Below are 13,651 nucleotides of genomic sequence, written 5' to 3'. Positions count from 1 at the left end.
CTCCCCTGTCCAATAAATAACACGCTACCCTGTCCAATAAATAACACGCTACCCTGTCCAATAAATAACACGCTACCCTGTCCAATAAATAGCACGCTACCCTGTCCAATAAATAACACGCTACCCTGTCCAATAAATAACACGCTACCCTGTCCAATAAATAACACGCTACCCTGTCCAATAAATAACACGCTACCCTGTCCAATAAATAACACGCTACCCTGTCCAATAAATAACACGCTACCCTGTCCAATAAATAACACGCTACCCTGTCCAATAAATAACACGCTACCCTGTCCAATAAATAACACGCTACCCTGTCCAATAAATAACACGCTACCCTGTCCAATAAATAACACGCTACCCTGTCCAATAAATAACACGCTACCCTGTCCAATAAATAACACGCTACCCTGTCCAATAAATAACACGCTACCCTGTCCAATAAATAACACGCTACCCTGTCCAATAAATAACACGCTACCCTGTCCAATAAATAACACGCTACCCTGTCCAATAAATAACACGCTACCCTGTCCAATAAATAACACGCTACCCTGTCCAATAAATAACACGCTACCCTGTCCAATAAATAACACGCTACCCTGTCCAATAAATAACACGCTACCCTGTCCAATAAATAACACGCTACCCTGTCCAATAAATAACACGCTACCCTGTCCAATAAATAACACGCTACCCTACCCTGTCCAATAAATAACACGCTACCCTGTCCAATAAATAACACACTACCCTCCCCTGTCCAATAAATAACACGCTACCCTGTCCAATAAATAACACGCTACCCTGTCCAATAAATAACACGCTACCCTGTCCAATAAATAACACGCTACCCTTTCCAATAAATAACACACTACCCTCCCCTGTCCAATAAATAACACACTACCCTGTCCAATAAATAACACGCTACCCTGTCCAATAAATAACACGCTACCCAGTCCAATAAATAACACACTACCCTCCCCTGTCCAATAAATAACACACTACCCTGTCCAATAAATAACACGCTACGCTACCCTTTCCAATAAATAACACACTACCCTCCCGTCCAATAAATAACACGCTACCCAGTCCAATAAATAACACACTACCCTCCCCTGTCCAATAAATAACACACTACCCAGTCCAATAAATAACACGCTACCCTCCCCTGTCCAATAAATAACACGCTACCCTCCCCTGTCCAATAAATAACACGCTACCCTCCCCTGTCCAATAAATAACACGCTACCCTCCCCTGTCCAATAAATAACACGCTACCCTCCCCTGTCCAAAAAATATCACGCTACCCTGTCCAATAAATAACACGCTACCCTGTCCAATAAATAACACGCTACCCTGTCCAATAAATAGCACGCTAACCTGTCCAATAAATAGCACGCTACCCTGTCCAATAAATAACACGCTACCCTGTCCAATAAATAACACGCTACCCTGTCCAATAAATAACACGCTACCCTGTCCAATAAATAACACGCTACCCTGTCCAATAAATAACACGCTACCCTGTCCAATAAATAACACGCTACCCTGTCCAATAAATAACACGCTACCCTGTCCAATAAATAACACGCTACCCTGTCCAATAAATAACACGCTACCCTGTCCAATAAATAACACGCTACCCTGTCCAATAAATAACACGCTACCCTGTCCAATAAATAACACGCTACCCTGTCCAATAAATAACACGCTACCCTGTCCAATAAATAACACGCTACCCTCCCCTGTCCAATAAATAACACGCTACCCCGTCCAATAAATAACACGCTACCCTGTCCTATAAATAACACGCTACCCTCCCCTGTCCAATAAATAACGCCCTACCCTCCCCTGTCCAATAAATAACACGCTACCCTGTCCAATAAATAACATGCTACCCTCCTCCCATAGCAAAATGTCTCTCTGTCCTATCATTAGTTTTCAGTTGTTTTCTACATATAAAACTAGATGGCTAGCTAGATGAATAGAATTCACGTATTGCCAGATGATAATTATAAAGTAAAACGTTAATTACATAAAGCAATCTTGTTTCGTCTGTATTGGTAAAAGGTAACGTTAATGCAGGAATGTTAGCACAGAGTGCTTCTCAAATGGACCATTTTATGCACGGTATTATACATATTAGGACACACCCTCTGTTTTTCTCTCTCTTCGCCTGAGCCTCTCCCCTTCCCCCCTCTCTTCCCAGTTCCCTTTATCTTCCTTTCTCTCTCTCTTCACCTGAGCCTCTCCCCTCCCCCCTCTTCCCAGTTCCCTTTATTGTCCTCTCCCCCCTCTTCCCAGTTCCCTTTATCATCCTCTCCCCCCTCTTCCCTTTATCGTCCTCTCCCCCCTCTTCCCAGTTCCCTTTATTGTCCTCTCCTCCTCTCCCCCCTCTTCCCTTTATTGTCCTCTCCTCCTCTCCCCCTCTCTTCCCAGATCCCTTTATTGTCCTCTCCTCCTCTCCCCCCTCTTCCCTTTATTGTCCTCTCCTCCTCTCCCCCTCTCTTCCCAGATCCCTTTATCGTCCTTTCTCTCTCCTGAAGTGTGTTGTGGGGTCAGGCTGAGATTTAAGCAGAGGTATGTGGGAGTTGTGGTCCCTGTAGCTGTGCTGTGATTGGCTCGTTGGTGAAGCTAATTACTGTGATGTTTCTGGCTTCGTAGAGGTCTTGTTAATTAGTTCATGAGGTAATGAATCAATTAGTTAAAGCTGTTCCCACTGAGCTTCCCACTGTTCCTGCCCTCCCCTCTCCTGCCCTCTCATCTCCTTCCCTCTCCTCTCCTGCCCTCTCCTCTACTGCCCTGCCATATTCTCTCCTCTCTTGCCCCCACCCAGCCACTTCTCTCCTCTCTGAATGGGAAAGCTGATACAGATCACTGAAGCATCTCTCACTAATATTAGATGAGTTTGTTGATACATTGAGTAACCGACACCTCTCCCTCTTTCTCTCTCAGGCATCACCACATTAATAGCTAAAGGTGTCTATGATTCAGCCTTCCCTCTCCATGATGTAAGTTCCTGTCCTTCCAGCTGCACATACAGTATTTGTGATGTTACTGTTAACCTCGTGATAATGTTGCTATTGATAACGCAAACTGTAATACACTGTGAGCTTTCTAATTGTGATGTGATTGGTCTGTCTGACTCCTCCCCTCTCTGCAGGGGGATTATAAGGTCGTGGGTCACTCTGAGAGGAATGACAGACAGGTAACTACTGCTCTACTGTACTATACTATAATATACTGTTGCTACAACCTGGCTCAAGATTGTAACAAACAATGGGAAACCACACACTGAATGAAGGAATATTTTTTTTTTTTTATTTCATAAATAAACACTCACAACAATAATCAGATGAGGCATGACAGTCAGTAAATTAGGTGTCAACTGCCAAAACCACAACGAAACGACCAAAGGTATGCATGGAGAGAGGAATCTCTTGCTGAATGGGGAAACGGTGGCTTTATGCCACAGCTGAGCTGTCACAGGTGTACCCCATCAGCCATGACGACCCTCCCAGCTCCGCCCACCTCTCCTACTCCGCCCACCAATCTCCTGCAGGAAGTAAGCACAGCAAAACCCAGTAGACAGAGCAGGGAGGTGCCGTAACACTACTCTACTACAGTGCTTCCCAAACTGGGGGTTGGGACCCACTTGTGGGTCCAGGTGGGTCACAGGATTTAGCTTTAAAACTGCAAAATGTTCTCTCTGCTGCCGATATGTTTTTTTCTTTTTCACACTCAACCCTTACGTTGGGTCACGATAACACACCTCTATTGGTGGGCCACGAGAAGTAAAAACGATTGGGAAATCCTGATGTCTGGACTCTACTCTGATGTCTGGACTCTACTCTGATGTCTGGACTCTACTCTGATGTCTGGACTCTACTCTGATGTCTGGACTCTACTCTGATGTCTGGACTCTACTCTGATGTCTGGACTCTACTCTGATGTCTGGACTCTACTCTGATGTCTGTATTGGACTCTACTCTGATGTCTGTATTGGACTCTACTCTGATGTCTGGACTGTACTCTACTCTGATGTCTGGACTCTACTCTGATGTCTGGACTGTACTCTGATGTCTGGACTCTACTCTGATGTCTGTATTGGACTCTACTCTGATGTCTGGACTCTACTCTACTCTGATGTCTGGACTCTACTCTACTCTGATGTCTGGACTCTACTCTGATGTCTGGACTGTACTCTGATGTCTGGACTCTACTCTGATGTCTGCACTGTACTCTACTCTGATGTCTGCACTGTACTCTACTCTGATGTCTGGACTGGACTCTACTCTGATGTCTGTATTCTACTCTGATGACTGGACTCTGCTCTGATGATTGTATTGTACTCTACTCTGATGTCTGGACTGGACTCTACTCTGATGTCTGGACTGGACTCTACTCTGATGTCTGGACTGGACTCTACTCTGATGTCTGGACTGTACTCTACTCTACTCTGATGACTGGACTCTACTCTGGACTGGACTCTACTCTGATGTCTGGACTCTACTCTACTCTGATGTCTGGACTCTACTCTGATGTCTGGACTGGACTCTACTCTGATGTCTGGACTCTACTCTGATGTCTGGACTGGACTCTACTCTGGTGTCTGTATTGTACTCTACTCTGGTGTCTGTATTGTACTCTACTCTGGTGTCTGTATTGTACTCCACTCTGATGTCTGGACTGGACTCTACTCTGATGTCTGGACTCTACTCTACTCTGATGATTACTGTACTGTACTCTACTCTGATGTCTGGACTGTACTCTACTCTACTCTGATGACTGGACTCTACTCTGATGTCTGGACTCTACTCTACTCTGATGTCTGGACTCTACTCTACTCTACTCTGATGTCTGGACTCTACTCTACTCTAATGTCTGGACTCTACTCTACTCTGATGACTGGACTCTACTCTGATGTCTGGACTGGACTCTACTCTGATGTCTGGACTGGACTCTACTCTGATGTCTGGACTGGACTCTACTCTGATGTCTGGACTGGACTCTACTCTGATGTCTGGACTGGACTCTACTCTGATGTCTGGACTCTACTCTGATGTCTGGACTGGACTCTACTCTACTCTGATGTCTGTACTCTACTCTGATGACTGGACTCTACTCTACTCTCATGTCTGGACTGGACTCTACTCTACTCTGATGTCTGGACTGGACTCTACTCTACTCTGATGACTGGACTCTACTCTACTCTGATGTCTGGACTCTACTCTACTCTGATGTCTGGACTGGACTCTACTCTGATGACTGGACTCTACTCTACTCTGTCTGTATTGGACTCTACTCTGATGACTGGACTCTACTCTACTCTGTCTGTATTGGACTCTACTCTGATGTCTGTATTGTACTCTACTCTGATGTCTGGACTGTACTCTACTCTGATGTCTGTATTGTACTCTACTCTGATGTCTGTATTGTACTCTACTCTGATGTCTGTATTGTACTCTACTCTGATGTCTGGACTGTACTCTACTCTGATGTCTGTATTGTACTCTACTCTGATGTCTGGGCTGGACTCTACTCTGATGACTGGACTGTACTCTACTCTGATGTCTGGACTGTACTCTACTCTGATGACTGTATTGTACTCTACTCTGATGTCTGTACTGAACTCTACTCTGATGTCTGTTCTGTCTAAGCTGCTGCATGATGAGTGGGCCAGATATGGTGCCTTCTACAAATACCAACCTGTGGACCTCATCAGGTATCAACATTACTACATGACATTATCATTGGGTGTCGGCATTACTACATTAATACCACATTACCAACAATACTATGTTATAACAATATGACATTATCAGATGCCCACATTACCACAACTATATTACATTATCATCCGGTACCAACATTACAACATTGTTATTTCATTACATTATCACCAGGTGCCCACATTATTGTTACATCATCGGGTACCTACATTATTATTGCATTATCATCAGGTGCCTACATTACTATATTACTGCGTTACAATATCATCAGGTACCAGCATTACTACAATGTTACCATATTACTGTTATTACTACATTACATATCAGATACCAACATTAATATGCTATCACTACATGACATTATCAGGTATCAACATTACATTATTACTGCATTACATTATCAGATACCAACATTACTATGCTATCACTACATGACATTATCAGGTATCAACATTACATTATTACTGCATTACATTATCAGATACCAACATTACTATGCTATCACTACATGACATTATCAGGTATCAACATTACATTATTACTGCATTACATTATCAGATACCAACATTACTATGCTATTACTACATTACATTATTATCAGATACCAACATTACTATGCTATCACTACATGACATTATCAGGTATCAACATTACATTATTACTGCAGTACATTATCAGATAACAACATTACTATGCTATTACTACATGACATTATCATTACATTACAATATCAGATACCAACATTACTATGCTATTACTACATTATCATCAGGTATCAACATTGCATTATTACTGCATTACATTATCAGATACCAGCATTACTATGCTATTACTACATTAAATTATCATTGCATTACATTATCAGATACCAACATTACTATGCTATTACTACATTATCATCAGGTATAAGCATTGCATTATTACTGCATTACATTATCAGGTACCAATACTACTATTATTACTACATAGATCATTAGATACCATTATTACTACATTACATTGTCATTTTTTTACAGAGCAATTTACAGGAACAATTAGGGTTAAGTGCCTTGCTCATGGGCACATTGACCGATTTAAAAAAATAAATATATAAAAATAATTCTCGCCTGGTCGCCTCAGGGCTTCAAACCAGCGACCTTTCGGTTACTTGCCCAATGCTCTTAATCGCTAGGCTACCTGCTGCCCCCTCATTAGTTACCAACATTAGATTAAAACTACATTATCATCGCTCAATATTACTAGTGAACCCAAACCCTAACAGCTGCCTCACCAGGCTCTATTAGTACATTACAATGCTGCATTATATTAAGTATCACACATCTGACTGCTGATGACCTCTGACATACAGGAAGTACTTTGGGGAGAAGATCGGTCTGTACTTTGCCTGGCTGGGCGTCTACACTCAGCTGCTCATACCAGCCTCTATGGTTGGGATTATCGTCTTCTGCTACGGCTGTTACACTGTGGATATGGACGTACCCAGGTACACACACACACACCAGCTACACGCCAGCTACATGTCAGGTACACACACGCCAGCTACATGTCAGGTACACACACACACACACACGCCAGCTACATGTCAGGTACACACACGCCAGCTACATGTCAGGTACACACACGCCAGCTACATGTCAGGTACACACACACGCCAGCTACATGTCAGGTACACACACACGCCAGCTACATGTCAGGTACACACACAGGCCAGCTACATGTCAGGTACACACACACACACACACACACACACACACACACACACACACACACACACACACACACACACACACACACACACACACACACACACACACACACACACACACACACACACACACGCCAGCTACATGTCAGGTACACACACACGCCAGCTACATGTCAGGTACACACACACGCCAGCTACATGTCAGGTACACACACACGGCAGCTACATGTCAGGTACACACACACGCCAGCTACATGTCAGGTACACACACACGCCAGCTACATGTCAGGTACACACACACGCCAGCTACATGTCAGGTACACACACACACACCAGCTACATGTCAGGTACAGACACACGCCAGCTACATGTCAGGTACAGACACACGCCAGCTACATGTCAGGTACAGACACACGCCAGCTACATGTCAGGTACACACACACGCCAGCTACATGTCAGGTACACACACACGCCAGCTACATGTCAGGTACACACACACGCCAGCTACATGTCAGGTACACACACACGCCAGCTACATGTCAGGTACACACACAGGCCAGCTACATGTCAGGTACACACACAGGCCAGCTACATGTCAGGTACACACACACACACCAGCTACATGTCAGGTACACACACACACACACACACACCAGCTACATGTCAGGTACACACACAGGCCAGCTACATGTCAGGTACACACACAGACCAGCTACATGTCAGGTACACACACAGACCAGCTACATGTCAGGTACACACACAGGCCAGCTACATGTCAGGTACACACACAGACCAGCTACATGTCAGGTACACACACAGACCAGCTACATGTCAGGTACACACACAGACCAGCTACACACACAGACCAGCTACACACACAGACCAGCTACACACACAGACCAGCTACACACACACACACACACACACACAGACCAGCTACACACACACACAGACCAGCTACGTGTCAGGCACACACTCTAGTCTTGTCTGTGTGTAGGAGGAACATTGGCAGACTGGAAACAACAGCTGAACAGGAAGGCACTGGGACCTCATTTAGAAACGTTGTGTTTGCACAAAGTATGCCCCAAAACGTGCCAGTTTTCAGGCAAAAGTCATTTAAAGAGAGGCCCGTTAGCGTCCGCTATGGTCATTTAAAGAGAGGCCCGTTAGCGGCCGCTATAGTCATTTAAAGAGAGACCGTTGATGGTTCTATAGTCATTTAAAGAGAGGCCGTTGATGGTTCTATAGTCATTTAAAGAGAGGCCGTTGATGGTTCTATAATCATTTAAAGAGAGGCCGTTGATGGTTCTATAGTCATTTAAAGAGAGGCCGTTGATGGTTCTATTGTCATTTAAAGAGAGGCCCGTTAGCGGCCGCTATAGTAATTTAAAGAGAGGCCGTTGATGGTTCTATAGTCATTTAAAGAGAGGCCGTTGATGGTTCTATAGTCATTTAAAGAGAGGCCGTTGATGGTTCTATAGTCATTTAAAGAGAGGCCGTTGATGGTTCTATAATCATTTAAAGAGAGGCCGTTGATGGTTCTATTGTCATTTAAAGAGAGGCCGTTGATGGTTCTATAGTCATTTAAAGAGAGGCCGTTGATGGTTCTATGGTCATTTAAAGAGGGGCCGTTGATGGTTCTATAATCATTTAAAGAGAGACCGTTGATGGTTCTATAGTCATTTAAAGAGAGGCCGTTGATGGTTCTATAGTCATTTAAAGAGAGGCCGTTGATGGTTCTATTGTCATTTAAAGAGAGGCCGTTGATGGTTCTATAGTCATTTAAAGAGAGGCCGTTGATGGTTCTATAGTCATTTAAAGAGAGGCCGTTGATGGTTCTATGGTCATTTAAAGAGAGGCCGTTGATGGTTCTATAGTCATTTAAAGAGAGGCCGTTGATGGTTCTATAGTCATTTAAAGAGAGGCCGTTGATGGTTCTATAGTCATTTAAAGAGAGGCCGTTGATGGTTCTATAGTCATTTAAAGAGAGGCCGTTGATGGTTCTATGGTCATTTAAAGAGAGGCCGTTGATGGTTCTATAGTCATTTAAAGAGAGGCCGTTGATGGTTCTATAGTCATTTAAAGAGAGGCCGTTGATGGTTCTATGGTCATTTAAAGAGAGGCCGTTGATGGTTCTATAGTCATTTAAAGAGAGGCCGTTGATGGTTCTATAGTCATTTAAAGAGAGGCCGTTGATGGTTCTATAGTCATTTAAAGAGAGGCCGTTGATGGTTCTATAGTCATTTAAAGAGAGACCGTTGATGGTTCTATAGTCATTTAAAGAGAGGCCGTTGATGGTTCTATAGTCATTTAAAGAGAGGCCCGTTAGCGGCCGCTATAGTAATTTAAAGAGAGGCCGTTGATGGTTCTATAGTCATTTAAAGAGAGGCCGTTGATGGTTCTATAGTCATTTAAAGAGAGGCCGTTGATGGTTCTATAATCATTTAAAGAGAGGCCGTTGATGGTTCTATGGTCATTTAAAGAGGGGCCGTTGATGGTTCTATAATCATTTAAAGAGAGGCCGTTGATGGTTCTATAGTCATTTAAAGAGAGGCCGTTGATGGTTCTATAGTCATTTAAAGAGAGGCCGTTGATGGTTCTATAGTCATTTAAAGAGAGGCCGTTGATGGTTCTATGGTCATTTAAAGAGGGGCCGTTGATGGTTCTATAATCATTTAAAGAGAGGCCGTTGATGGTTCTATAGTCATTTAAAGAGAGGCCGTTGATGGTTCTATAGTCATTTAAAGAGAGGCCGTTGATGGTTCTATAGTCATTTAAAGAGAGGCCGTTGATGGTTCTATAGTCATTTAAAGAGAGGCCGTTGATGGTTCTATAGTAATTTAAAGAGAGGCCGTTGATGGTTCTATAGTCATTTAAAGAGAGGCCGTTGATGGTTCTATAGTCATTTAAAGAGAGGCCGTTGATGGTTCTATAGTCATTTAAAGAGAGGCCGTTGATGGTTCTATGGTCATTTAAAGAGGGGCCGTTGATGGTTCTATAATCATTTAAAGAGAGGCCGTTGATGGTTCTATAGTCATTTAAAGAGAGGCCGTTGATGGTTCTATAGTCATTTAAAGAGAGGCCGTTGATGGTTCTATAGTCATTTAAAGAGAGGCCGTTGATGGTTCTATAGTCATTTAAAGAGAGGCCGTTGATGGTTCTATAGTCATTTAAAGAGAGGCCGTTGATGGTTCTATAGTCATTTAAAGAGAGGCCGTTGATGGTTCTATAGTCATTTAAAGAGAGACCGTTGATGGTTCTATAGTCATTTAAAGAGAGGCCGTTGATGGTTCTATAGTCATTTAAAGAGAGGCCCGTTAGCGGCCGCTATAGTAATTTAAAGAGAGGCCGTTGATGGTTCTATAGTCATTTAAAGAGAGGCCGTTGATGGTTCTATAGTCATTTAAAGAGAGACCGTTGATGGTTCTATAGTCATTTAAAGAGAGGCCGTTGATGGTTCTATAGTCATTTAAAGAGAGGCCGTTGATGGTTCTATAATCATTTAAAGAGAGGCCGTTGATGGTTCTATAATCATTTAAAGAGAGGCCGTTGATGGTTCTATAGTCATTTAAAGAGAGGCCGTTGATGGTTCTATAGTCATTTAAAGAGAGGCCGTTGATGGTTCTATAGTCATTTAAAGAGAGGTCGTTGATGGTTCTATAGTCATTTAAAGAGAGACCGTTGATGGTTCTATAGTCATTTAAAGAGAGGCCGTTGATGGTTCTATAATCATTTAAAGAGAGGTCGTTGATGGTTCTATAATCATTTAAAGAGAGGTCGTTGATGGTTCTATAATCATTTAAAGAGAGGCCGTTGATGGTTCTATGGTCATTTAAAGAGGGGCCGTTGATGGTTCTATAATCATTTAAAGAGAGGCCGTTGATGGTTCTATAGTCATTTAAAGAGAGGCCGTTGATGGTTCTATAGTCATTTAAAGAGAGGCCGTTGATGGTTCTATAGTCATTTAAAGAGAGGCCGTTGATGGTTCTATAGTCATTTAAAGAGAGACCGTTGATGGTTCTATAGTCATTTAAAGAGAGGCCGTTGATGGTTCTATAGTCATTTAAAGAGAGGCCGTTGATGGTTCTATAGTCATTTAAAGAGAGACCGTTGATGGTTCTATTGTCATTTAAAGAGAGGCCGTTGATGGTTCTATAGTCATTTAAAGAGAGGCCGTTGATGGTTCTATAGTCATTTAAAGAGAGGCCGTTGATGGTTCTATAGTCATTTAAAGAGAGGCCGTTGATGGTTCTATGGTCATTTAAAGAGGGGCCGTTGATGGTTCTATAATCATTTAAAGAGAGGCCGTTGATGGTTCTATAGTCATTTAAAGAGAGGCCGTTGATGGTTCTATAGTCATTTAAAGAGAGACCGTTGATGGTTCTATTGTCATTTAAAGAGAGGCCGTTGATGGTTCTATAGTCATTTAAAGAGAGGCCGTTGATGGTTCTATAGTCATTTAAAGAGAGGCCGTTGATGGTTCTATAGTCATTTAAAGAGAGACCGTTGATGGTTCTATAGTCATTTAAAGAGAGGCCGTTGATGGTTCTATAGTCATTTAAAGAGAGGCCGTTGATGGTTCTATAGTCATTTAAAGAGAGGCCGTTGATGGTTCTATAGTCATTTAAAGAGAGACCGTTGATGGTTCTATAGTCATTTAAAGAGAGACCGTTGATGGTTCTATAGTCATTTAAAGAGAGGCCGTTGATGGTTCTATTGTCATTTAAAGAGAGACCGTTGATGGTTCTATAGTCATTTAAAGAGAGGCCGTTGATGGTTCTATAGTCATTTAAAGAGAGGCCCGTTAGCGGCCGCTATAGTAATTTAAAGAGAGGCCGTTGATGGTTCTATAGTCATTTAAAGAGAGGCCGTTGATGGTTCTATAGTCATTTAAAGAGAGGCCGTTGATGGTTCTATGGTCATTTAAAGAGAGGCCGTTGATGGTTCTATAGTCATTTAAAGAGAGGCCGTTGATGGTTCTATAGTCATTTAAAGAGAGGCCGTTGATGGTTCTATAGTCATTTAAAGAGAGGCCGTTGATGGTTCTATAGTCATTTAAAGAGAGGCCGTTGATGGTTCTATGGTCATTTAAAGAGGGGCCGTTGATGGTTCTATAGTCATTTAAAGAGAGGCCGTTGATGGTTCTATAGTCATTTAAAGAGGGGCCGTTGATGGTTCTATAGTCATTTAAAGAGAGGCCGTTGATGGTTCTATAATCATTTAAAGAGGGGCCGTTGATGGTTCTTCAGTCATTTAAAGAGAGGCCGTTGATGGTTCTATAATCATTTAAAGAGAGACCGTTGATGGTTCTATAGTCATTTAAAGAGAGGCCGTTGATGGTTCTATAGTCATTTAAAGAGAGGCCGTTGATGGTTCTATAGTCATTTAAAGAGAGGCCGTTGATGGTTCTATAGTCATTTAAAGAGAGGCCGTTGATGGTTCTATAGTCATTTAAAGAGAGGCCGTTGATGGTTCTATAGTCATTTAAAGAGAGGCCGTTGATGGTTCTACAGTCATTTAAAGAGAGGTCGTTGATGGTTCTATAGTTCCTCTGTGTTCTTTTGCCCATCTTTATTGTTATTGGCCAGTCTGATATTTGGCTCTTTCCTGTGCAACTCTGCCTAGGAGGCCAGCATTCTTGCCTCTTCACTGTTGACGTTGAGACTGGTGTTTTGCGTTTACTACTTAAGGAAGCTGCCAGTTGAGGACTTGAGGCATCTGTTTCTCAAACTAGACACTCTCATGTACTTGTCCTCTTGCTCAGTTGTGCACCGGGGCCTCCCACTCCTCTTTCTATTCTGGTTAGAGCCAGTTTGCGCTGTTCTGTGACGGCAGTAGTACACAGCGTTGTACAAGATCTTCAGTTTCTTGGAAATTTCTCGCGTGGAATAGCCTTAATTTCTCAGAACAAGAATAGACTGACGAGTTTCAGAAGAAAGTTCTTTGTTTCTGACCATTTTGAGCCTGTACTTGAACCCACAAATGCTGATGCTCTAAATACTCAACTAGTCTCAAGAAGGCCTGTTTTATTGCTTCTTTAATCAGAACAACAATTTCAGCTGTTCTAACATAATTGCAAATGGGTTTTCTAATGATCAATTAGCCTTTTAAAATGATAAACGTGGATTAGCTAACAATTCTGAACAATTTTATGTTTTATGTTATTTTAATGGACAAAAAATGTGCTTTTCTTTCAAAAACAAGGACATTT

General features: G+C 42.5%; 1 protein-coding gene across 1 annotated transcript in view; it reads left to right on the top strand.

The window, feature by feature from the left end:
- LOC118947677 (anoctamin-1-like) overlaps positions 1 to 13,651 on the top strand; it is a 117,466-nt gene that overhangs the window by 42,920 nt on the left and 60,895 nt on the right. Inside the window, exons 8-11 of the mRNA XM_036972632.1 lie at positions 2,959 to 3,014; positions 3,167 to 3,211; positions 5,664 to 5,728; positions 7,084 to 7,218. Of these exons, the coding sequence (XP_036828527.1) occupies positions 2,959 to 3,014; positions 3,167 to 3,211; positions 5,664 to 5,728; positions 7,084 to 7,218 (301 nt within the window). The remainder of the gene's footprint in view (positions 1 to 2,958; positions 3,015 to 3,166; positions 3,212 to 5,663; positions 5,729 to 7,083; positions 7,219 to 13,651) is intronic.

This window comes from Oncorhynchus mykiss, unplaced genomic scaffold, assembly GCF_013265735.2.
Source record: "Oncorhynchus mykiss isolate Arlee unplaced genomic scaffold, USDA_OmykA_1.1 un_scaffold_188, whole genome shotgun sequence".
Classification (NCBI taxonomy): domain Eukaryota; kingdom Metazoa; phylum Chordata; class Actinopteri; order Salmoniformes; family Salmonidae; genus Oncorhynchus; species Oncorhynchus mykiss.
The sequence above is the reverse complement of the archived record's forward strand: the minus strand, read 5'-3'. Positions and strand labels throughout refer to the sequence as shown.